The sequence below is a fragment of the Drosophila nasuta genome, chromosome 2R (assembly GCF_023558535.2).
Source record: "Drosophila nasuta strain 15112-1781.00 chromosome 2R, ASM2355853v1, whole genome shotgun sequence".
In the NCBI taxonomy this organism is placed as follows: domain Eukaryota; kingdom Metazoa; phylum Arthropoda; class Insecta; order Diptera; family Drosophilidae; genus Drosophila; species Drosophila nasuta.
In genome coordinates this window covers 6,218,493-6,245,647 of record NC_083456.1, presented here as the reverse complement: position 1 = coordinate 6,245,647, position 27,155 = coordinate 6,218,493, and the positions used below count along the sequence as shown (strand labels likewise).

Below are 27,155 nucleotides of genomic sequence, written 5' to 3'. Positions count from 1 at the left end.
CACTTGCATTATTGTTTTTGTTGCTCTGTTGATCGCGCGCGCATTCCGCGAATGTGAATTTTTTGCATTGCAGTCAAAGTCAAGTTAATGGATCGATGCAAGGAACAGAGTAGAGACGAGTGCGGTGTGTGTGGAGAGGTAGAGGTTGAGGTGATAGTTTTTAATTTAGTTAAACGTCGCTCTGGAATTAATAGCCCTCAAGTAAAAACAATTGTTAATACTGCAGCAAAAAGAAAGAAAAGCAAATGTCTATTGAACACATTTTGTATGGCATATTTGATGTAAATATGCAATATTTATTGTTTACATTGTTTACACATTGTCAGTGTGCGAATTCTAATGAGTTGTTTTTTCCATTCTACTTCAAGCGGAGCGTGAAAATGTGTTAGAGCGTCAGTCAATCATGTTAACGGAAACAGAGTGCTAAATCGAGAGTATGGAATAAGATAATCGCGCTTCTCATTTTACGTAATAGAATCTAATGTGCCACAAATATAATATCGGAATGTGCAATCTGGAATTCAGATTATCTGCTAATTTAGGGAAATATTTGCTTTGTTTCCCATAACTTCGACTATAGTCAGGTGAATACGTAACATCGAGTTATTTATAACTTTTATAATTGCCTGAAAATTGTCGTCGACAGACATCCCATAATTTACGATTACATAAATAGCGTAACGTCAATTGGGATTGTTTTATGTGCATCCCATAGAGCAGGCATTACTGTCAGATGCCATTGACAGGCCTTACATTTCACTTTCCTTCAAGAGTGTTGTACATCGACAGGTTTGTATCTGTCTGTCTCGCTGTCATGACAGATAGATAAGTTTTGGATGGCAATGATAATTCTGGCTAATTATGCCAATAAAATACATACATACTTATATGCGCGTACATGCCCAAAATAGATAATGACGGTGTCAGTTTCCAGTACCTGGAGTATTTCTATAGCTGTGGGCTTGTCTATTCTACACTTAAGATCTTATTGTAAACTGATTTTCTGGGTTATTAGCTGCCAATGATCATATAATGCGATATAACGGACTGTGGGATGGGTTCCAATAGCATTGCGAATTTAAATTGTGAGTCTAATAAATTCACAGTCATGTCTCAGAACTTGGAGTCGCAAAAATAAGCAAAGATTTTTACACAAGTCGAAAATTATATCGTTCTAATCAGTTGCACCTATTTGCTGAGCTATTTATTCACATCGCGTTAAGAAAACAACAGAAAGCAGAAACAAATGTCATGCGATGTGGGTTTCAATACCCTGTATCGATAGAATGTGGTTTCATAAAGGTATTCTTGATTTGATTAACTGACCTCAAAATGTAAATACTTTAATTAATTGACCTTTGTTTCAATCCTGTCAATCTCAAGACTGCATTTAATTAAAATAATTATAAAGATTCGCTTGCAGTCTATAATTGAAAATCAATCCAATTTGAGAATTACATTTTATTAAATTCACAAATTCGGAAGTAACTTAACTTAATTTCATAACTGATTACAGGGTATATCGTCGAAGGCAGAGCTTGAATTAGCTTTTGGTGTTGTCGTCTGATTGCGTCGGCGTGTGTGGAGTTTATTTATGAAAGCGCTCGTAATTTATAAATCAAATCATTTCATGTTTAATTTAGCAATTTTGCTAAAATATGTGGAAACACGACGTCTCATTTTGCCAATGGCGTGTGCTCAAATCGCATAACAGGTGAAGCGCATTAAGTCTTTCAAACGAATATTTACCTGTTTTCGTTGAGATAAATGACTAAAAATTACTTCTTAATAATTTAGCGTTTTCTGTTTGTTGAGTATCTAAAATCATGTCAAAACTTTTGTTGGTAGACACTAAAATTGAAATCTCAATAACTTCGGAAAAATCTGTTTCAGACAAATCAAAAAAAATATTAATTTATCTCTATCAAAATATTTCAAGAATTATGCATACTCGATTATTGCGGGTTTTTTTCAATCCCATTAAAACGATTTGTGAGGTGTTAATGAAATTCACGTACGATAATTATTTATTTATTATGGCAAATAAAAGCAATTAAAATGCTGAATATTTACGTAACAAGCGAGAAATGTGTCATGATATGAAATGCCTTTAAAAATGTGGAAAAAATACCTACGAGTTCATTTCGATATTTAAATTATAATTACGGTGGAAATGTGAACTAAGGGATAAATTAACTGCGCATTATCGTTATAAGAGAGAGAGAGAAAAAACCCCCGACTATTAATACATTCATTGAGACACATTCACGACATGTTCAACAGCATCTTTTTTAATGTTACCTTTTATAAGACAGAGAAATTGGCTCTGCTAATCGATTTAGTCTGAAACCGAATCACAAATTAAAATCAAGCTGGCGATAAAAAACTTGGAAATGCAAATCAGCTGATCGCGACGAGCGAAAAGCTCCCGTTTCGTAGATCTACGTCATCAATCGGATCGGAACGGAACGAGCTGCCGCTGTCGCTGACCGAAGGTGATAACCGGGTCCGGAGCTCCAAACACCTAACAACAGCGACGGAACGCAACGCAACGCAACGTCAACAGCAGCGACGACGGCGACGACGCTAGCAGTCAATGCCAGAACGCGAAGCGGCCGCGTTGACAACGGAGCTGCTCTAGAATCGCTCTGCAGTTTCCTTTCCTTCACTCAATTCTCATGTACAACATTGGAATAGACTCCAATTAACGCGGCAACAGTGCGAGTAACAGTAAACGGGATCAATCGAAGCGTCAATCAAACGAAAACACACGGATCAATCAAACTTGTTCACAGCGCTCGATCGTGAAGTGTGAGTGACAACAGTAACATGAACAACAACAACAACAACAGCAAATCAAAACACGCGCTCAGAGTGTGCGAGTTGCGAGCTGTGTTGTGAGTGAGCACAGTGGAACGAAAACAACAACAACAGGTGGCGGGCGCACCTGCCAAAGGTGTCTCATTATTTTTGTTCTCTTTTAAATTTGCATGCTGTTGTGTTTTGTTATTCGTATTTGGCTGTATTGGCTTTAATTGCTCCATTTTCATTTTATTTAGATTTTAGCCAATTACTGTGATTGCAAATTACTACAATTAATGCCCTTAAACTAATAATTATTTAAATTAAATTCGTATAATTTCGAGTTCATTTGAGTGTCATCCAAAACAAATATTTTACTTGGACAATTTGTTAGCACTTTTATTTTGTGAATTATTGTGAAAATAAGTATTTTTGGCAGCCTTTGTGTGGTGTATTTTTGTTTGCGTCTGTGCTTGGTAATGTGTTTTTTTTATGTGTAAACAGTAGAGCCTCGCTTCGAACAACAAGCTGAAGAATCGTTCAGTTCTTAACACTTCTGACCAAATACTTAAATTTCAAGTGTACTTAATATAAAGCTCACCTCTTGGAATGCTGTTTAGTTAAGAGTGGGCATAAGAGAGAGAGTCTTAACAATTGATGATAATATTTAAACAAGCTTTTGCCCACAAAACTAGAATACTACTTATTGATTGTTAGAACTAGCTTGGAAATATGACAGACGTGTGGTGATTCCCAGAACTCTATATAAGAGAATTGCAAAACCGCAGCAGCTCATTTATATTCAACAGACAAGTTAATTATAAACAACAATTTTCATTTTGGGACGTGTGTTCAGAATAATGTTGACACATTTCTGAACAGAAATACTCGGCATAGTGTATCGAAAGAAGTGCCATATAAGATGTTAACTAAACTTAGCACCTTGTTATACATGATCAAGCTGCAAAAGAGAAATGAAACAGATAATCAACAATAATTAAGCTGCGATTTCAAAAGCGTTAATCAACGAATTTCGCGCTGCAATAAAAACTTAATGGATTCGAGTATCAGCAAAAATCAGCATAGTACCAGTATATATGTATATGTATATACACTTATATACCATTAAATAATGCAGCTTTCGTGGTAAAAGTAAATAATGCCGAGTAAACACATCTATAAAAAATGTCTGAAAACAAAAAGTGAATATTATACACATACAAGTACTGTGGTTCATTATCAGGGCATGGACGGGCTAAAAAAATACGAAAACCCGCTAAAACTGCTTTTTTACCGGTTTGTTGTTGTAACACTTACTTATAGGAATATCATATGCAAATTCCCCGCTAACAGAAAGTTCCTCTGATAAGTGTAAATACGCGTAAATGCTTCAACTCAGACGTAGGCAAAGTTGCAAAAAATAATGCGCCAGCTTCATAAATCTATTCGAATCGGCGCCATAATTGTGACAAAAGATTAAAATAAATTAATAAATCTTACAAGCTAAATGCGTCCGTCACACGAGCCACACTCACTTTGCAATAAAGACATAAATTAAAACGCATTAGAGCACTTGTCTTGGGGGTTTCTAGGTTACTCAGCTTTGGCACTATGGTATGATAAGAATTTTTAGAATTTCGGGACTGCAAAATGGCCTCCAAAATGTGGCTCAAGGGTGTACAAAGATAATGACGGAAGTAAGATGATCTCTTTTCATAGTTGTTATCCGTTATACGCTATCTTTGTCATCAACAAGAGAACAAGCAAATTGTTTTCACATTGTTGATGTAATGCGAATGAGTTTGTTTTATTTAAGTGCGAGAAAAGAGAAAATGTTTTGGTTATACAACAAACACTATTTATAATTAAGAAATATTACCAAAAAATCACATTTTTTTATTAATTCCAAAATTAACTAACATCAAATAAATAAATAAATAATAGTCTGTGTTTCTAATATCTTAGAGCCGAATTTATTAAATAAATTTCAAGATATTTAAACCTTAATTTAATTTGATACACATTCTCTTACTTTTTGAGATCAGCAATCCTGTTAATTGGTGTAAACTTCCTAGCTAGATTTTGTTCCGTTTCGCTGACGACCTTCAATGCATTCCATTCGCATTCCCATTCTCAGCTGTTTCACTTTTCAGACTTCCTCAGTAGAGTGCAGTCATCATATACGCATCTCTCTTCAGCCAACGCCAAACTCGTTTTGCATCCCGTTCTCATTTGCAAAGCGGCGCCACGTGGGTGGATTTGTGGTTTTGTTTTTGCGGTGGGAGCTGGCCATGCATAATTTAATTAGATTAGCTAATAAAGCAACTCATATGCAATTATTTATGACCGCTATATACTTACAGACATCTATATATTTTACTTCATTTCAGGCAAGGCAATAAATAAATTTCCGCTGTGAGAACCAAATATTGAATATCGAGCTGAGCACCGTTAATTAGTTTTGGATATCGTCGTGGAAAACAGGTGCTAATTTCGGAATATTTACAGTTAATCCAGCAGCCAATACTCCTGTTTGTTGTCTCGACAAATTCAATAAACATAGATAGAACAGATAATGAAACTGTGATACATTTGCGATTTTGTTGTCGCTGTTGTTAATTAAGCCTTCACACGCTCAAGTGCGCCACTTGAAATCGTTGTACACACGTTCGTTCCTTCTCGCACCTCCCACACAAACTTACACACAGCATTATCGCAGTTCGGTCATACAAAAAGCGAAAGAGAAGCAGAAGGAGAGGGAAGAACAGCAACACACTACGCTGAAGTTATCACCGTTAGGAGCAGCGCAGTGCAGTGCGCAGCCAGCAGTAGCAATTTTCCCAAGCGCACACAGCTCAGCTGACGTCGCAGTCGACGAAGTTTCGCAGCAGCAGCAGTCTGCCTCACTCCCGCATAACGGCACAACTTCACCTATACACTCACTTTGGACTCGAGCCTCTTTGGAATGCATATGCGTAGCGTGGATTGAGAGTAGCGTAGACTTCGACGACGACGACGACTTCGACGTTCGAGTTCGAGTTCGACTCTGCGTCGTTATCAGCGTCGCTGCTGCTGCAAAGGAAGTCAGTCTTGTGACTTGGTGCAATAAAAGTGCAGCTAATTGAATTTAATCCACAAGCAAAAGGAATTTGATTTCATTTTTATATGTGCCGCATACGGACAACGCGTCGAGTGCAATGCGGAAAAAGTGCAAGTGACAATCGAAGCAACAATAATCGCATAATAAGCGCGTCTTAACTGAAAGACAAGCGAAATTATACTCAATAAAAAACATCAAAAAAAGTATAAAGCAGCCATTTAATATTCAAGTCTTACGTTAATTATTGTGATATTGCAACTTGTTAAACAAAAGAGAAATAAATCACCATGAAGATCAGCAGAAATGGACGCGAATCTCTGCTCCTCGTGCCCTCGCCGAACCACACGTTTCCCATACGCACGTGTTCCAACGCGTCCTCGATACGGCTCAATATGGGTCATGATCACGACAACAACGATGACGCCGAGGAGGGACTCGGCTACACTCACACCCTGGTAAGTTTGCTCTTTAATCCTAAGTATTCTCCAATTTGCGCTAGTATAAATTCTAGTAGTTTATTTTCACGGGTTTATTGCTCTCTCAACTTTTTTTGTGATTGATTTTTTGTTTTGTTTTATTTTTTATTACATTGCCTTATTTGTAAATCACAAACACACACTCAGATCAATTGGCGACTATCACATGATAGTCTGATCATATGTTTAATCACAGATTGCACACATGATCAGCTTGGCAACCAGTTGGATCAAGACTCTATATGTACTACAACAACAACAGCAGGTGTGGGCAGATCACAGCGCCACCTCGCACAGTTTTATTTTTATTTTATTTTTGTTGTGGTTTGTCAGTCTGGTTTCTGCCCCACACCTGTTGATAGGCTTATCGAATTATTAATAACAGCTCAATGCGTCGTAATTTATTCCATTGATTCAATATGATTTATTTGGCTTTACACGGGATTCCCCTCCAAACAAAATCATAACAAATGCTGACTCTCTCCCACTTTCGGTCTCGTGACTTGAACTGATTTTGATACTCGTCATCTAAAGAGTAAAAGAGTATAATCACTAAGTGATGACTTATACGATGAGTTGGTATATTTAGAATATTTTGTATATATTCAAAATAAACGATAAAAATAAACAACAAAAGTCGAGTGTGTTCGTCTGTGAGATACCCGCTACTCATTTTGAATAAAAGCAAAATATTGTAGGATTGTTCTCCAAATATACTAAAACATGCAAATTGACATATTTGGTATATTTATATGGTACTATGCTCAATATATACTATAGAGTGCAAAATTTACCACATTGTCCGCCAAAATATTTCTTTAATTACTTCGACAATTTTTATCTGATCACAACCAATTTTTTAGGAATCACAAATACTTTAGTTATTATTGTATATACCAAAATTCAAATATAAAAAAAAATTCAGCTCAATCTCTTATAGTCTATGAGATCTAGATGTTTATACGGACAGATGGACATGGCTAGATCGTCTTGGCTATTGACGCTGATCAAGAAAATATATGCGTGTAGGGTCGGAGATCTCTCCTTATGCCTGTTACATTTCCTGTCGGCACAAAATTATAATACCCTTCTACGCTATGGGTAGCGGGTATAAAAACTAACAGTAACGAAACTTAACAAATAAGTGTGACTTACATTTTTAATGATATGCAACAAACCTAATTTCGAATTTTAAAAAAATGCGAACTTGCGAACTTTTACTGTAACAGAACTAGACTTTGGTATTCATTTGATATTTTTGGAATTACAGGGTAACCGAAAGAACATTCTTGAAAATTATAACACGCTAAATTTGCGTCATTGAACCAAAAGTAAATGAAAAATATGAATTCGTTTTGCTTTATTTTCAAATGCTTGTGTGCGGGACTTTGAAGTTGTTTGACCTTTGCGGCTTCTGTATGGGAATGCTGCGAGTAGGTCACCAATTTATCTGTGTGCTTAAGAATTCGTAAGTGTTTTGCTTGCGATAAGAAGCAATTAGCATGTGAGAGTTGGCCGAAAACAACGCATCGTTTACAATGCAAACATTTACCAGCTGGTCTGAAGCCATTTTTGATGGATCTTAAATTCAGCCAGTGCTCTACATGTACGACCATTTGTAGTTCAAAGGCATTCCAAGAGATTTTCACTGTCAGATGACGAGAGATAAAGTGGCACGCGCTAGTCGAGAGATAACATAACTGATATTAATGAATCACCATAAATCTACACGCATCTCGTGGTTAAGTCCGATGTAAACTTGTTTTATGAAGCTGCCAAGTTTAGTCATTTTCCTTATAAACAAATAAATAAATACTCGAATTTAAATTAGACTTTACCCTTTTGGCGACTGATCAACTCAGGTCACACTCATAAATTTCTTCTAATCTCTCTCATTTCGTTTATTACGTCTGTTGATTGATTTCGAATTGATTGATCGTTTTAAGCTGATGACTGCAATTTTGATATTCATTAACTTGATAATAAACAAAATTGGCCACAGCAATTTGTGTGTTACCTTGAAAAGTGTAATAAACCAACCAAATTGTTTGGGCTTCCCATTAGTTGTAATACAACAAAAACTAAAGTCATAAATACTATAAATATTTATTTATTATTATTTGTTATTTACACAAATGATAACAACGAGCACAAAAGCTCATTTGTCATTAAGTCAGTTAAATTCAGTGCATTAATTACAAAAACCCAAATTGCTATTCGATTGTTCTTTTAATGACTATAGTTTTTTCTTGGCTTTGACGCATTCTGATATCGTTCTGCTTGGGATTATGGACAGCTTTTAAGGTTGCCGCCGCCAAGCAACAATTGCGTTAATGAACCTTTGTAGGTTTTATGTTTCATGAGCAGGGCTAAAAGCTGTTTAAATATGTGACTTTCGTTAATATTTTCAAATTAAAATTTATCAAATGTGCATCATTGGGCGGATGAGTAATGTTAAAGTCATCAAATTATTTCAGTGATGTAACGTATACGTAATATTGTAATATAAACTTTTCTATTAATATATAACTCTTTTATATTTTTGATAGATCTGATTAAATTGATTCATGTAAATAAGAGAATAACATTGAGTTTTATGTAAAGTAATTAGCACCTTCGGTCAAAAATAACTGCTGCTAAACAGATGTGTAAATCCGTTTGAGTACTTAGTAATTTGCACCATTTTTGGAAATATCCGGAGTGAAAGCCTTGTATGAGTATCACCATAAATTCAATATAAACTGTCTGAGCATTTATTGAAAAGTCATAAATTGAGCTGACGGATTTGATTACTGGCTTATCGGAGGCTACCATTGATCCATCCATCAATCAAAGGGGTTTCGCTATCGCCAATCACTTTGATTTAGTGACGAAGATAGGCAGAAAAATCCAATGCGATTTGATTTCTAGCTTTCAATGGAGAGCCCGATTCGTAGCACTCATTGATTATGAATGTTTATGATCCGTTTATTGTTTAATACAATTAACAATGCGTTTTATTGTCGGTCTTAAAAGCTGGCCGACACCTAAACACAGTTCGGATGCCAAACAGTTGGGAGAGTTGTAAAAATGAATTCTATTTAAGACAAATTGACTATTTGTTCAATTTGCATGGTATTTGCGCTTACATAATTCCCCAATTTATCTGCAAAACCTATGCAAATATTACATGTGTTCCATATTTGCACAGCGATTTCAATGAATTTTAATTAATTTTCCTATTCGCTCTTTCTCTCTGGCTTTTGCGATCTTGCTCTTTCACTTCTGTTAGACTTTTGCACAGTTCAACAGGTGTTGTTATTTTTCTTTGCTTGTATTGACGCCATTATCTTGGCCAGATTTTTGTGGGTGTTAAAGTTCTATGGGGCTGAGGCCCGAGGTTTCTGTGTCTGGCGTTGGAATTGCGGATGCTGATGCTGCAATCATCAGTTGCCCTGGAATTGTTGCCAAGTTCGCGTTGTCTTCTCGCCAAAATTGTAAATTCTTCTAAAACATTTTAATAATCGATAAAAGCACTATGTTTAAAAGAAAGGTTTGTGATTATTTCGAAAAGTGTAAAGCTAAATAAAACTTAAATTATCTTTATTCATTTCGAACATTCTCGGGACAGATTTTTATATTAAAATCCAAGATAATTGTGGCAAAAGTTTTTCGATATACCTTAAATTTTCTAAATCATCCTTTTATCCTGGCACATTCGTACAATCCCAACACGTATTTTCTGTGATATATGGGTAATTCTATATTTAATGGGAAATAACACATACCAAAACTTTTTTTTTTTTATTTTGAGTAAAGATAAATCTTATAACTCATGATTAACACTTTAACGAGAGCTAAGAATGATTTTGAAATTATTTTTCTGTTTTAAGATAATTTGCAAAAATTAAAGAATTCGCATGAAAACAAAAAAATAAAGGAATTTAAATACTTTATAGTAAAACATAAAAAGTTCCTAAATTAATCGTAGCTCCTAAATATAATGCAAAAAACTTTTCTTTATTTTTAAAACTGTTTCGGTTTATGTTTTTTTCCCATACGTAAATTATCTCAATGAGGACAAAATCTATTATCAGTGACATATATCTCAAGAAGTGTAAAATACATACATTTCCTGTTGTCCCGAATAGGTCATGAGAATTTAATATTATTGAAGTATGTACGTAAATCCGGCCATTAATAAAATATTTAATAGATGCATTGGTAGGTCATTGTTGCGTATACTTAATATTTTGGAAACTTTAATCGAATTAAATTAAAGACAGTTTTTGCAAGTAATTAATAACTCTAAAATTTAACAAATGCTTTCTAATGGGAATATAATGAATAACTTTTAACTTGATCTTTATATAAGTTTGCTAATAATGAGTAATTGCTTCACATTATGATAAAGACAACAGAATTTGCCTGACTTGCGCTTTGCTGATAGATTAGTCGAATACAAATGATAGCGCTGCTTGAAAGCTCTGTTCTGTTATTATTTTTTTGTGTGGAATCGCTCTTAAACAGATTGAGATCTCTAGACATGTTAAATGTGTGTATAAGTGCGCGTTTATCTGGTCGAACGTATTGCCTATAGTATTTGTCTCTCCATCGTGTTTGTCAGAATTGAGCGTAAAACTAAAACAAATACTCGACATTATCGCTCTGAGTAGTAAATACGCTCTTTTCTGTCATTTCTAATCAATCAAATGTGTTTTGCTGCACTCTTAGTTCGACTCTCTCTTAGATTAATAAATTTCAGAGTGAACTGAATAAATGAATTGAGACATTTTCAAGTGATTATTGTCTCTGATATGAATTCAAATGTTCGTTAATTAATATTGAAGCTTGTTAACCCATGAAATGTGAATTCTTCGTAGTAGTTCCCTTCCAGTATAAACTGATTTAATCATGTAATAGAAATGACAGACAATTCAATTTCAAAGAGCTTAATCTGAATTTATGACTCTACACCAGAAAAATGAGATATATTCTCAGTAAAAGATTATAAATTCCTTACGCTTGATATTAACATATTACTGTGTCAAATTTATTCGCGTCATGTCCTTCAACACTTTCGAGTGGGTGACGATTGGATTCATTTGTAATTGGTGGCGTTGATTGCCCCATCCAAATTGATAATCCTCGTCGTGAGCGTCAGTGTATTAAACCCATTTAGGGTTAGGCGTATGGCCAAATGACATTAATGCCGTCATTTGGCCAGGCGTCGACAGAGTCTTAAATTGAGCAATTCAATCAAAGCGAAACTTTGCCCAGCTACAGAGATACATTTATATCTGAGAAATGCCGCATAGACAATAGCAGACATGTGACTCGGTGCCATGTGCATAATCCACCCACCCGCACACACCACATACACACCACACACACACATACACACAACACATACATACACACACACACACATACACAAAAGTATTCACTTGTTGAGATTAAAGTAAGATGATGTCGTCAAAAAGCAGGCTCAATTTGAGTTGCTTAAGTGACATGGCACAGTGGGGCAAGTGCATTGAACGCGTCAATGTTTATTATAATATATTCAAGATTTGTAGTACTTGCCCCACTGTGCGCTGCGCTTGTTGTCAACCAAACAAACGACGAGCATTTTCACTTTTGCTCTAGAACAGGCGGCAAATTATTAAATTTATGAAATTTTATTGATGTTTTACACACAAACTTTGACCGCTCGAGAGCTGCTCGCTTTTGCCTATGTGTGTGTGTGTGGGTGAGAATGTCATTGTGTGTGTACGTTTGTATGTAAGCAAATGCAAGTAACACTAAGTATCTAAGCACTTGAGACTGGGATGAAATCGCGGGTCGCAGACTCTTGCCCTCGTATTGGTGTACTAAATTTTTTAGAATCTTGAATCTTGAGCTTAAACGAGACAATATCGGTCCATCTATGGATATGCGAGTGTATAACGAGTGTGTCACAAATTTCTCAGTTGAGCTTAAAACTTTGTGCGAGTCGCACGCAGCAAAAGTATCTCGCGGATGCAGTTATCGACTTCGACTTTGACGGGAGGAAGAGATTAATTAATAGCACACATTGCATAACTCGGTCAAAAATCAAACAAATGCTTCTGGCCATGGCAAATAGCAACAGCTTATAGTGTTTGATAATTGGCAAAACAAAAAACCATAGCAAAGAACAAAAACACAAAAAAAAAAAAAAAAACGAATAAAGGTTCTTAAGCACATCCGAGTCGTTGTCGTATCGATATTGATCGTTTGTTGTCGCGTTGCGTCGCGTTCTCTCACTCACACACACACACTCTCTCTCTGGATTCCCCTCGATAAACAACCGCAATGGTCTACTTTGCCAGCCGCGACAATCGTGATCGCAACGGGAAAGCCAAACAGCACGTTGAACGGATCATACACGATGAAGAGTTTGGCGAAGAGAATGTCGAGCTGGTTGACTCCGAGTGGGCAGACTTCGAGAAGTTCATTCGTCAGTTGCGCCAGAGACGCAGCAGCAACATATCAATGGAGGCGGAACTGAGACATGTCCAGCGACATCCCAAAGTCAAATCACAGGCCTTCTATCCTTGCCCACCGCCAACGGAAAATGGACCCGACTCTGACTCATCGTCCGACGATGACGATCCATTCGGATATATCGACACTCTTGTAAGCCTCAATCCAACTACAAAACTAGTGTAAATACTCGAGCATAGGAATTTTACATATATTCATTTACTGAATAGAGCACTGAACGTCATTGGTAATCTATTTTATTGATAAGATTTCTTGCCAACACACTTGCTCATTCATTTGGGACTTGGTAACTCGTTCAGCGACAACAGCATTATCTTTATATCTGACTTGAATAACCTACACCTCATAAAGCCAATTGCCAATAAGCGCAATCGTCTGGTTAGTGATTACTTGCCTTTTATAGATCCCATCAACTTTCCCATTAAGCGATTTGTATAATTCTCTTATCGGTATTTTTAAATAAACCAAAGTACACTAATTTCCATGCTCTGAGATTGGCGTACTTTGATTTTAGATATCTATATTGTTCGAAGGTTTTATAATTAGATCTGTCTTGTAATTAACTACCAATGCTCTAAATAGAACACGTAACTTTTATCAAATGATAGTAAATCACTTATCTAGATAAGCATTCTGTCGAAAAGTTTTTTGTCGCTGCCGCGCCCCTGTCATATTTTCATATATTTTATAAGGGAAAAATACCTCTATCTAAACTTTATTAGACTATCTTTTCGAACTTTATTGAAATTTTTTTAGGGATTTTTACACAGATCAGCTATAGAATTTGAATTCAAAAATGTAATCTATAGTCACTACCTTGTAATATTTTTTAGTATTTCGATTCATCAAAGTGCTCTCTTTACAGATTTATTTTCTTTATTCTTTCGAAACTCTATGAAATGTTGTTTTAAACTTTAGACAACTTTAGAAAGATTAACTATACAATTCTTAAATTTTAGTACATATTCGCTATAGTCAAAACATTGAAATATTTTGTAGTATTTTAATTCAAATTTTGATTTCGGCTTTAAGAATCAGATTTATTTTATAATAACTAAGATTTTGTTTATTCTTTCAAATCTCTATGAAATGTTGTTTAGGCTTTAGAAAACTTAAGAAAGATTAGCTATATAATTTTTAAACACTAGTATTCACAAATGTAAGCTATAGTCATAGCTTTAAAATATTTTATAGTATTTATTTATATTTAAATTTTTCTATTAGAGGAAAAGTTTCAAACTTGTTTATAGCAACTAAAATTGAATTTTCTTTCTTTCAATTCCCTAGTAAATTTTGTTTTATCATTTAGGAGATTTTAGAAGTTCAACCATCTACAAATGCTACCTATAAACAAGGATAATATTGAAATACTTTGAAGTGTTTCAGTTAAAAATTTTTGTTATTGCTTATAAGAAAGTCTCTGGCATTCTCAAATTTAATTCATAGTAAGAAAAATGATCTTATCTTTCTTTCAATTCCCTATTAAATTTTGTTTTATGTTTTGGGAAATAACATAATAAGAAGCTTTTGAATTTTGAAATTTGAATATGCGCAGTATAATAGATTTTGAAATTTCCCATTTCACACTCTTCGAAATTCCATTGATATAAACGTGCTTATTCCTTTCATAGCATTCCGAGAGCTACTCATAAATTAACATTTTTTTAAAAGCATATTCATTATCTTAAAATAGGGTATTCACTTTACGGTAATGACAAACAAATATACCAATCTTTTCATGTTTTGCTTCGGTACTTCTGTTCTTGTTCCCCTTCCGAGTTGATGCACAAGCAATAAGAAATAGTGTGTGAATGACAAAGCGAGCAAAAAAAGAAATTGTTTGCTATTTTTAATCGGATTATAATGAATAGTATTTAGTGTTTATTATAAGTTAAGAAATTATTTCTTTGAAAAAGGTAGTAGGCTGCAAAGAAAAGGGTGACCAAGCTCATCAACGAATTCTTACTATTTGGCAAATGTAAATATTACAAATTTAGGGGGATAATAAGAATTGAGATTATAAGATTAGAGTTCCCATTAATAAGTAAGTATAGAATAGTTTTCGAATTTATAGATACAAGTTTATTCTTCATTTTTCTAAATTAGGCAATGAATTTTTAATATTTTAAAGCTTTCGAAATTTATATTTATTGAATTTAAATTATTTTGGTATTCTCTGCATTCTGATTTTTACAAAAAAAGTAGCAAGATCTCGAAAAGCTCAGTGGAACACTTAAAAAGTTTATTGTTTATTTCGACCGATTTGGCATTTGGTAGAAAATCGACACAGCTGGTTACCCTGGCCAATGCATAGCTTTGTGGGTCTAGACGGAAAGAAAATTTCTATAATTTTTCACACAAACGGAAAGCTCGGCAGCGTCAGTTTCAGTTTCAGTTTTAAAAAAGATTTCGCGAAGATTACAACGTTGTGTGAATGTCGGAGAATCATAGTCGAAAATCAATAACTATTTGAGCAAAATCGTTAGAATCGCTAACTGCTCTGAAAGTGTAAAGAAAATCGAGAAAAATTGAATAACCTAGTGATGTTGTTTTTATTGTGATAGAAACTAGCAAAAGTTTTGCCAATCAAAAATAAATCAAATTATTTGCAATATACTCGTAATTTGTGATAAAGGCCGTGCAGCGGTGTCGAGAAAGTTAAAAATAAATTGCAATGATATTTACAACTGTTGTGCTGACGAGACGGGTCTCAAGGGCAGCGACATGTAATTACGTCTTGCAATGAGAAGAAGCAAGAAGAGCAACACGGCCGAAAACTAAAAATAATTGGCAACAAAATGCGAAACAGAAATTCGGCCAACAGCCCCGAAGGCATGTCAAAGGCCGTAATACGGATTTATGCGACTGACACGAAGCACGGCTGCTGCATCGATAGATAAAGAAGACAATCAAAAATCAGAAATCAAAAGCGAAATACGAATAGAATCGAAAACGCAATCGAATTTGAATACGCATCAACCGTGTGTTGACTCAGTTCCAAATCACTTGCTGCTTCATGTTCAACAACAGTCGCACTCACCAGGATGAGTACATTCGCGAATACGCCTTCGAGCCGGAGCTGCTGATCAATCGCGAGGATTATCTGCGCGAGGAGCAACGCCACAACGCCCACAAGTTGCCCTCCACGCCCGTCCGCCTGCGCTGGGATGAGGCCATTGCCAAACAGAAGCAACAGCAACGCAAACAGAAACAGAAGCGCACATCCAGCCCCGACAGCAACACTTCCAGCACCCAAGACGATGACAAGAATCAGATTGAGTTCGAAATCGAGGCTTTCTACTATGTAAGCAAGCCCATACAGAATACATTCTCATCTGTATCTGTATCTGTATTGCTATTGGTATCTGTATCTGTATTCGCATGTCACCATATCCAAGAAGACAGACAGACCTTCGCCCAGACCTCTGGGAAATTAGCCATGCTCTTGGCTTGTCTCTCTCTCTCTTTCTTCTATTATTGCCATGCCGTGTCGCACTTCCTCTTGCTGTTCCCCACCGTCGCATAACTGACGAATTTCCCGTTTATTTTTATATTTATGCTCTTTGTTTTGACCATGACATGCTCAAGCACACTACAAACACCTTTCTTTTGCATTCTCAATTCTCGATTCTCATTGCGTTGCGTTTTGTTTTCGCTGCGATCTGTTTGCTTTTTGCTACCTATAGCACTGAAAATTTGACCATTAATTTAAATACATTTTAATTGCATGTAGGTCAATATTTAACACATTTTTTGCAGATATTTTCATAGTGGTTAGATTGAAAAAATATTAAGTTTATTGACTCTACCGCAGAAATAACATTGGCAGTGATTATTCACGCAGACTGTAATTAATCACTAATTAAAATAATTATAGCATTGCAGAAAGTGACTAAGCTAGCGATTTGCAATATCACAATTCTTTTAGATATTATTCATTTTCTCATAATTATAAAACATATAATTTTTAGTCTAATATTATACCTCACATTATTAATATCATTTTCTTAGAAATATTGCGGGTTATGGAAATGATTCTGCAAACTGGCCCCAATATACAATATTTTAAATATTTGCAATATAATTTTAAATTTATTAACTTTTCAAATTTGCTGTAATTAATTTCTTCAAAAAAATTCTATGTCAATTCAAAGTATTAATTTCAAACATTAAATATCAGATTTTTCTCTATCAATTTTTTATGAATATTTCCTCATTTTAATTTTCAATTGAAAAAATATTGTTCTCTATGAATTTCCGAATTTTTTTCACAGCATTGTATTTACAATTCTTAATCATGTTCTTCACAAAAATATGTTTATTTAATATAAATTTTAAATTGCAAAGGGTATATCACTATTCATGTTTCCTTTTTCGTTAAGTATTTGCGGTAGAATATATTTCTAACATTGTTTTAAACAGTATTAAAAGTTATTGCAAAGTATAAAATTCAAATCGTGAAACGAATATATTAATTTAAAATTTCTAAGTGCATTACAAGATTAATTTACTATTCAAATTATTTTGTTCAGCAAATATTTAAAATGTTTGCTATGCAGTATTAATATTTCTTCCATTTATCAAATTATAATCTACATTTCATATGGTATAAATTCACCTACTTTATAATAAACGCTCTAGTTTTGATGCAGCCGAGTGTGTTGAACTTCCGCATTTGTTTCTCTACAATATTTTAATACCTATACATATATGTATATATGTGTGTATATTTGTATAATGAATTCTCTTGACAACTTTATCGAGCATATAACTGCCTAATCATCTGGTCGTTTGTTTTGGCTTGTCTTTTATTTTCTTTTATTTCGTTGCCATGCTGTGGATATAGCTGTGATGCTGTGGCTGATGCTGTGGTCGCTTGTCACTTTTTGCACCTATCTATAAATGTTTATGGGAATTTCCGTATATAAAAAATCGTTTCATGACGAAAATTCACAGGCGTAAAAACTGTTTGCCTGTTGGAAGAATATTTTTTGTTGGCATTTTTTTTTATAAATTTTCTTTTTAGTTGTTGCTTTTTGTTTTGTTTATTTTAAAAGACGAGAGTTTTCTGTGTGTTATTTATAATGAATATTGGACTTTTGGCTGCTGCCATGTGATCAACAAGTGAAACGCATCAGTAAGTGTTTAGCCATCTCCGAGGATGGTCTACAGCATTTATTTATTTATATTCTTACGCTTGGTTTCTACATACTATATTAATTAAGAGGCCATCAACTAGCTATAGACAACGCAATAATCGTGTAAGACTCATGTCAACAGTGATTAAACAAATACTGACAAATATTATTTGATTTTGTTTGCAGATGTATGGTCGTTATACTAAAGATCTAGGAGAATTTGCAAAAGATGAAGCCAGGAAACTCAAGCTACTCGAAAAGCGACGAAAGCAAGAAGATAAACAAAGGAATAAGGTAAAATTGAATAGTATTTTCAACATTACTAATCATGTGACAAAACTACTTAATTCATATAAATACTTGTGTGTATATTTTCAATGCAAACATAATGAGAAAAATATACATATTCAAAGGTAAAGAATTCAAATAAAATTCGAATGAAATTCACTTGACATCAAATGCTTGCTATTCATGTTCAATGGCAATGGCAACAAATTATGCCATGTACTCAGACTCGGACTCGTACTCGTCGTATTCATAATACACTTGCTCGCCATTTTGATTTGCAAATATTTGGCTGAGATCCCAATCCCATTGTCACAAGTGTTTTCAGTCACAACATCTAGTATTCACGATGCATGCAAAGAATATGAGTGCGAGTATGAGTGAGTACACGCATGTAATGTGTCGAGAGAATTTTGAGTACTTTATGAATTTGGAACGCATCAGTTTATAAAGCAGCAGTGCTGGGAAATATTTACAGGAACTGCTAGGCAAACGAGCGACACGAATAAAACGCATCTCATCATGGGTCTGGAAGCATACGTTGGCACGTTTGGGCGAGGATTGGGTGTTCCTCGCCCTGCTGGGCATCATCATGGCCCTGCTCTCCTTCATCATGGACAAAGGCATATCGATATGTACAAATGGTAAACTCAGTCCAGTAGTTGCTACTTCCGTCTTTCGATTGTATTCTCATTTAACGTTGTCACTTCCATTTGCAGCTCGTATTTGGCTGTATCGCGATCTTACCTCACAGCCCTTCATACAGTATATTGCTTGGGTCTCATTGCCGGTCTGCTTAATATTATTCTCAGCCGGCTTTGTCCATCTCATCGCACCGCAAAGTATAGGTAAGTCTCATCGATTATATTTATTTAGTTTTTAACTTACTTATGCTGTGTAGTTTTGATTATTCATGTAGTTGTTTGGGTTTTCCAAAGCGAAAAGAATTCCAGAATTCCATGACACCAAATTAATTTTTTTACTTACTTACTTACTTCGATGGTTGTTTAGGGAGATAGGGTAAATGCAGTTCTAGATTCAATTTCCCAAACAACAGCATTAACTACTTGACAAATGTTAATACTAACTAACTATACTATATAAAACTTCCTTTTGAGTATCCCACATTTGAATGTACCACTGCACTCCGGCAGCTGCCCGCACCAAGCGCACTTGGCACCTCCAACAACAAGAATATATATGTTACAGTCCCTTTTGTCTATATGTTAAATACTCGATTTGAATTTTTTTACAAACTGTAATCTCGATTACTAACCCAAAAGCACTGCGCGTATGCTCAATGCATCTATCAAGAAAGCAAAAATATATATATTTAACTACTACCAACCCAACTAGGTTCCGGTATACCTGAAATGAAGACCATTCTGCGTGGCGTTGCACTGAAAGAGTATCTCACATTTAAGACATTAGTGGCCAAGGTAATTGGTTTAACGGCAACTCTGGGCAGCGGTATGCCATTAGGAAAGGAAGTAAGTATGAAAAATTGATGCCACATTGAGCATTGAGCAACAGTCGAACAAACACTCATTTAATCATTCATTGAATGCATACATTTTTGGAAAACTCTTGTATTTTAGGGTCCTTTCGTACATATAGCAAGTATTGTAGCACAATTATTAAGTAAACTCGTCACATCATTCCAAGGCATCTATGAGAATGAGTCGCGCAACTCGGAAATGCTTGCGGCCGCCTGTGCCGTCGGCGTTGGCGCCTGCTTTGCAGCTCCCGTTGGTGGTGAGTAGATTTCGATTTGCAGTACCTTTGATTTGAGCTTGGCAAACAGCAACAGCAATCCTCTGCAGGCGTACTCTTCAGCATTGAGGTAACCACCACATACTTTGCGGTGCGCAACTACTGGCGCGGCTTCTTTGCCGCTGTCTGTGGTGCGACGGTATTTCGCTTGCTCGCCGTCTGGTTCCAGAATGCCGACACTGTTCGTGCTCTCTTCCTCACCAACTTCACCACCGAGTTCCCCTTCGATCCGCAAGAGTTGTTCGTTTTCGCCCTGATTGGGTAAGTTAACATTTCCTTTAAAATTCCTTACTACTTTAATCTAATAAATAAACATTTTTCACTAGCTTAATTTGCGGCTTGGGTGGCGCCACCTATGTCTGGGTGCATCGGCGTTATGTGCTCTTCATGCGCTCCAACAAACGCATGAACAAATTCCTGCAGAAAAAGTGAGTAAAGTTCACAGATTTCTAAATTACTATCAACAAAGCATTAAGTTTGGATTCAGTTCAACAAATACCCTAACGCAAATTGGAATCCAATGATTTTCCATTCTGTCTGCTAAAATTTAAATGTGTGGAGAATTTGGCATTTAAATTTAACCAGCACAGCAAATTGCAAGTCGTTTTGACTGACAATCTTGTATATTTTTCACTCTATGGTATATTTTTAATGGAGTATTATCAATATATTAAATATATGATTTGGAATATTTTTAGTTGAGGTGTATTAATATGGAATATTTTAAAATTAATACCGCACTTTTTACCTTCTATTCAAAATGGGTAGCAAGCATCTTACAGTCGAGCACACTCAACAGTAACTTTGTAACTTGTTTTCTGTTTTCTTAGATAGTTCATTATAAAAAGTGTTTTATTTAGGTATTACTTTACCATCTAGCTTGTTGTAAATAATGTTAATTGGATATTCATTTTGAAACTTTCTTTTGCAGTCGCTTTTTGTATCCTGGTTTTCTGGCGCTGTTGGTATCCAGCATTTCATTTCCACTGGGCACGGGTCAGTTTCTGGCAGGTGAGCTCAGCACACATGAGCAGGTGACACAGCTGTTTAGCAACTTCACATGGTCTCGAGATGATTTGACTGTGGAACAGGCTGCGGTTGTCACTCACTGGATGACCAACTACACGAGCGTCTTTGGGAATCTAGTCTGCTACTTGGTATTCACGGTACGCTCAAATATTACGTATACGCTGCGTATACTATTTCTACATTTCAAATATAAAACATACAGCTCATATATTATATGTATGTATGTCAATCGTTTTGAATATCAAGTATACACAGTTAATTTATGAATATAAAAAATTACGTATACGCCTATATTCTAAATTTATTTCAAATTTCAAATATACGCAATGAGTGTATGCAAATATTAAGTATACGCTGCGTAAATCCTATAACCATTTCAAATATTAAGTATACGCCTAACACCATTTCTTTACTTGCAGTTCTTCTTCTCCATCATTGCGTCCACAATTCCTGTGCCATCGGGCATGTTCATCCCAGTCTTTAAGATTGGCGCCGCCTTTGGTCGCTTGGTGGGTGAATTTATGGCTTCGTGGTTTCCACATGGCGTTCGCTACGGTGGCCGCCTCTCACCCATTATGCCCGGTGGCTATGCTGTAGTGGGAGCCGCCGCTTTCTCCGGCTCTGTGACGCACACCGTCTCCGTGGCCGTGATTATCTTCGAGATGACGGGTCAAATCACGCACGTGGTGCCCGTGATGATAGCTGTGCTGGTGGCGAATGCGGTGGCCGCGCTGCTGCAGCCCTCTATTTACGACAGTATTATACTGATAAAGAAGCTGCCTTATCTGCCGGATCTGCTGCCCTCCAGCTCGGGCATGTACAGCATCTTTGTGGAGGACTTTATGGTGCGCGATGTCAAATACATTTGGCATGGCATCTCCTATCAGAAGCTCAAGGAGGTGCTCAAGATCAACAAGACGCTGCGCTCGCTGCCCCTGGTCGATAGTCCAGAGAACATGATACTGCTGGGCTCGGTGCAGCGTTACGAACTGATCAAGATCATCGAGAAGCATATTGGACGCGAGAAGCGCATGGAGGTGGCGCAAAAGTGGCAAAAGGAGGCCGAAGAGCGTGCCCTCGAGGAGGAGAAGAAGAAACAGGAGGCAGAGCAGAGGCAGCGACGGCCCTCACGCTTCGAAGTGCTTCCCGCTCCCGATATTCTCAGTCTGCGCCAGATTGCCAACGACGAAATGCTGCCGCCCAAAAAGCGAGCCGAGACCCTGCACAGTTCGCTGACGCCCCGCAAATCCATACTGAAGAAGACGAACTCGTTCAATCTGAAGACCTACACACCCGCCTCGCCTCACAGTCCCAGCATCACGCCGTACACAACGATCACTGGCAATTCCGAGTTTCGCATACGCTCCGCCTTCGAGGCCATCTTCAAGAAGTCGACGACGCTGCAGGACGTGCAGCCCGATCCGGAGATGGGCTCCGTCTCGCCCGAGACAGCCGACAGTGGGGTGCAAGTGCAGCAGGCACCCAGTGCGCCCAGCACTCCCGGCATCTCGAAGAAGGTTCAGCTGGTAAGTTGCTTGCTCATTGATTATGCATAATTAAGTGTCAGTTTTGGGGCAATATTAACCACTTGTTGCGGCTTTATGTGTGTTGCGCTTACTATTTAACATTTGCATTCCAAGCAAGCACAAAACAATTGGAACTTTGTGACCGATCAGATCATGCTGGTAAGTAGATCATCCCCATCGCAATGCACTCTCTCTCTCTCTCTGATAATGAATCTTTCTGTGTGTGTGGCACATCTCTATCTATCTATCACTAATCTCATTCCATATCTGCAAGCAAGTAAACCCAATTTCAGCGCAAGAGGAAACCGTAATACAAATGGTAAACTTTTTTAAATACTTTATACTGAGTAGTCTACATTGTATGGCGCTAGGCCTTCACTGTTGTTATAATCGGAAATTAGGGATACAAAGGGGAGCGGGGAGAACGAAAATCATTTTTTATGCGCCAAGTTTCGCATTCAAAATAAAAATGATTTTAGTTATTGTGATGCCCACAAACTAATGCCCATAAAATCCTGATGTTGACTTTTAAGCTACTTCTTAAAACTTTTTCAAATTAAAAACTATAATTAAAAGCTTTTAAGTTAATCACAATTTAATTTTATAAAGTGAAAACCCGTTTTTTATTGATTTTAACATTTATATAACCCAATAAAGTCCTCCGCCGGGATATCTCATATTTAGCCATAGCTTTCATGATTATTTGTTTGCTTCTATGCTTGAGAATCAGCTGATCCTGTTGTTAGTTTAATATGAAATATGTGTGTCTGTGTCTACAAATTTAACGCTTTGTAAATGCCGCCCGATAAGGATGACAAAGATGATACACCAATAACAGATAAAGCAAACAAACTGCTGCCCAACGAAGCCAATACAGATAAGCCCTGCATTAAATTCAAAACAAATAAAGTTTCAGATATTAATAGACAGCCTCATTTTATTGAGATACACGAACCTGCCGTACACTTAGAAAATGAGTGCAAGAATGCAAAAGAAACAGAAAAGCAAAAGAAGCGAAAGAAAATTCACTTCAACAACAATGTGAAAGTAAAAGATTCGCCCAATCATAGCTATACCTTGGATAGGATTTGCGAGGCAGACGCAGAAACAGAAGCTGAGGCAGAAATAGAGAAAGAGGCAAGTGAATTGGGTTTTACGATAGAAGATGTCGATGATAAAAACGATCCCGAAGATAGTTGCGATGGGGTAAGTGAAGTTGTCTCTTCAATCTACTCTCTGTATTCTAACACATTTAACTAACTAACTAACCAACTAGACTAAATCTAATATTTATATTAGATACACATTTAACACAAACCTTCTCTATTCTATTCTCTCTCTTGTCCAAAAACGCACACTGTTCTGTTCTGTTCTTGTAAACACATTCACACAAACACCTCCATTAGACTCCGCCTATGAAAAAGGCGAAATCGGTGCAATTGGTATGTAGAAAACTTGTTGAAAGTCCTGTTGATTTAGTTTATAATGCCATGTTATTGGTGAATTTCAAATAATAACGCAACTTTAATTCTTTTAGCCAAGGGAACGGGTTATTGACATGTCACCGGAGGATCAGAAGCAATGGGAACTGGAGGAAATGCTGAAACCCATTGATTTGGAGAAGGCACAGATTCACATAGATCCCTCGCCCTTTCAACTCGTCGAACGCACTTCCATTCTCAAGGTGCACTCGCTATTCTCCATGGTGGGCATCAATCATGCCTACGTAACCAAGATCGGACGACTTGTCGGAGTGGTGGGACTCAAGGAGGTAAGCCACAGACTCTTTTTATACCAGCCCACCCACAGGGTAGTAGGTGTTTATACCTTTGTAACCGAAGAAGAAGGCTTCTCCGACTCAATAAAATATATTTATCCCTGATCAGTGCCAACAGTTGATGTAACCACGTTCGTCAATGTCAATGTCTGTCTGTCTTTATGTAGGCGTTTTATCTGAGATAGAGCAACAACTTTAATTTGGTATCACTTGTTATCAGTTATCAGTGAAAAAGTTTACTTTAGTTTCTGGCACGCCTTTCCTTTTTCGCCCTCAATCGATAATAACTACGATCCTTATGACTCCTGTAAATGTTTTGATATATTTTGATATAAATGGTATAATTTAATGATATTACCAGAATGTATAGTTGTAGTATAAGTATCTGAGAAAATTAGCTGTTGTTATATTTTTGCATATTCAGTATATTAATTTGGTATATTTTAAAGATATTACGCATTGTAATATAATAGTACATCTATATTATAAAATATAGTTTTCGGCATATTTTTAGTATTTTTTGGTATATTTTAATAATATTACTGTATTGAAATGATTTTCATATAAATGAATACTGAGCATATCACAGTCAAGCACACGAGACTGTAGCTTTCTTACTTGTTTTTGAAATATTTAAGTATTTTTTGGTATATTGATTCGGTATCTTTTAATGATATTGCCAGAATGTATGGTTGTAGTATAACTATTTGCGAAATTTGGCTGTTGGTATATTTCTGATATATTATGGTATATGATTTTGGTATATTTTAGTATTATTTTGGCATATATTGCAAATCAGTAGCGGGCATATCACAGTCGAGGGCACTCGACTGTAGCTTTTATAATTATTGAAAATTATTTCTATATTAATAATAAATGTTTTTCTTGCAGCTACGCAAGGCCATCGAGGATATCAACAGCAACAGCTTCGTGGCCCATCCGCGGGACGATGAGATCGATGGCGATACAAAGCCAGCTGTGGAGAAGCCTCTGCTGTCGCCAAGTGCCAGTGACAAGGCTGTGGATATGACAATCACATCGATGGATTCGGCGTTATCCAATTCGGACAATTGCTCGGATATTGAGATGGAGCACATGAAGTCATTGGATACGCCGGAAGTGACGCTTACAATGCCTCCGACAGATACAAATACAACAACAACAACAACAATAATAGACACAAACAACACACAGAACATAAACAAAAGTGTTTAAAATAGGCTTCAATCTTATGTTATGTTATGTTATATGTATATTGACTCGTTAGTTATGACAACATACCGATATTTCATGTTGTCCGCAAGTCTGTAAAGATCAGTTAAAGTTAAGTTACATCATAATTTAATTAGAATATCAAGTTGTTATGTATTCACATGTATGAATATGTATACATATGTATATTTCTTTAGTGCATAAAGTCAAAGATATCGTGATCTATATTTAAGTTCAAATCAATGCGAAATAAAAGATTAACAATAACACTCATTTTCACATTTCCCACTGAATCGTCTTGATCTTTACTCTAATCTCATGATTACTTCATATTTTTTATTTACCAATTTGTGCACATAAAATCTAATTTTATTCTTTATGGTCGGGTCAAATTGTTTTGTGGACCACTCGAAAGGCTTTAGACTGAACATTGTTTATTCATCAATGATGTGTCAATCAATCAATTTGCAGTTGCCAAAACAAGTTAAAGTTCTGGCTCAAATAATTCAAGTGTAATAAAATATTGCTAATGATAGAAATCAATTTATGACCCACTTGAGCTAACGGTACTCGTAAATTGTGAGTCAGAGTTTTGATGATCTGTCGAGGCATTTGTGAAATCATTTTGATTTTAAACTCATATTTCTGACTACTTATCATTTCTTTTTAAATTATTTGTCGAATAAATTCAATTATTATGTTGCACTTCGGAGAACGTTGTAAATTCTATGAAGGCAAAACCTGGACCAAAATTTGCACTGGAAAATACTCGGAAAACATTAAACTGCGATTCGCAAATCTTGCAGTTCAGATAGGCGACAAATATGCCATTTACGAGGCGGATAAGAATCAGTTCTTGGTATCAATAGGTAACAGTCCAATAATGCGTGAAGAACGAATTGAGCTCAAAGAGAACAATTTTATTAATGCCGATTCCAAAAAAATCATTGAGGATGTATATGCCATGACATGTCTACCATACAGATTTCGCTTCACCGAGGAAATTGTCAAAGAATGTACGCGAAGAAATAAAGTTCATGCCCGGCACACTATTCTAAACTATCCGCGCTACGAAGAAATGGTGGAGAGGTTGATGGAACAGCACTTTAGGTTATCCCGTAGAAACTGCTCAAATTTCTTCAATGGAACCAATTACTGGCCGTTGATCATCGTCGCTTTTCTACTTCTTTTTGTTATGTTTTTCTACAGAACGAGATTGTAATGGATCGATTTAGTATTTGATTAATATGTGTACCTTATTAATAACTTAATAGTAATATTAATAACTTAATAATGGAAAATAAACAAATTTGCAATCTTCATAATATAAAAGAAATCTGATATTTTTCATAAGACATAAAGTTAGTTGCAATGTAAAATTAAACCAAAATTAAAAATAAGTTTGCGTTTATTTGTTCGCATTATATAAAATCTAGTGTGTATTAAGCTTTAATAGCTATCAAGCGGCTATTGCAATATTCTAGAGTAAAGTACTTTTACACAATAATGCTAATGCTAATATTTCAAATATTT

The 27,155-nt window shown here is 36.0% G+C and overlaps 2 protein-coding genes across 15 annotated transcripts; both read left to right on the top strand.

Annotated features, from left to right (window-relative positions):
- Nucleotides 1-2,582: 2,582 nt before the first annotated feature.
- On the top strand, nucleotides 2,583-26,958 carry LOC132786771 (chloride channel protein 2). Of its 14 annotated transcripts, none has more exons than XM_060793413.1 (17): nucleotides 2,583-2,811; nucleotides 5,193-6,357; nucleotides 18,207-18,314; nucleotides 18,784-18,949; nucleotides 19,025-19,153; nucleotides 19,662-19,795; nucleotides 19,904-20,060; nucleotides 20,129-20,339; nucleotides 20,405-20,506; nucleotides 21,010-21,244; nucleotides 21,527-22,633; nucleotides 22,748-22,792; nucleotides 22,908-22,952; nucleotides 23,444-23,839; nucleotides 24,040-24,075; nucleotides 24,171-24,404; nucleotides 25,302-26,958. In XM_060793413.1, the coding sequence occupies exons 2-17, from the start codon at nucleotides 6,190-6,192 to the stop codon at nucleotides 25,623-25,625; spliced, it is 3,597 nt and encodes a 1,198-aa protein (XP_060649396.1). In that variant the 5' UTR covers nucleotides 2,583-2,811; nucleotides 5,193-6,189; the 3' UTR covers nucleotides 25,626-26,958. The 14 variants fall into 14 exon arrangements, with proteins under 14 accessions (XP_060649396.1, XP_060649395.1, XP_060649405.1 ...); XM_060793412.1 differs by having other exon boundaries at nucleotides 2,583-2,956; XM_060793416.1 differs by lacking the exon at nucleotides 2,583-2,811 and having other exon boundaries at nucleotides 6,215-6,357; nucleotides 18,765-18,949.
- LOC132786775 (uncharacterized) lies at nucleotides 26,264-26,958 on the top strand. The gene is made up of 2 exons (XM_060793427.1): nucleotides 26,264-26,356; nucleotides 26,429-26,958. The coding sequence occupies exons 1-2, from the start codon at nucleotides 26,320-26,322 to the stop codon at nucleotides 26,842-26,844; spliced, it is 453 nt and encodes a 150-aa protein (XP_060649410.1). The 5' UTR covers nucleotides 26,264-26,319; the 3' UTR covers nucleotides 26,845-26,958.
- Nucleotides 26,959-27,155: the final 197 nt, after the last annotated feature.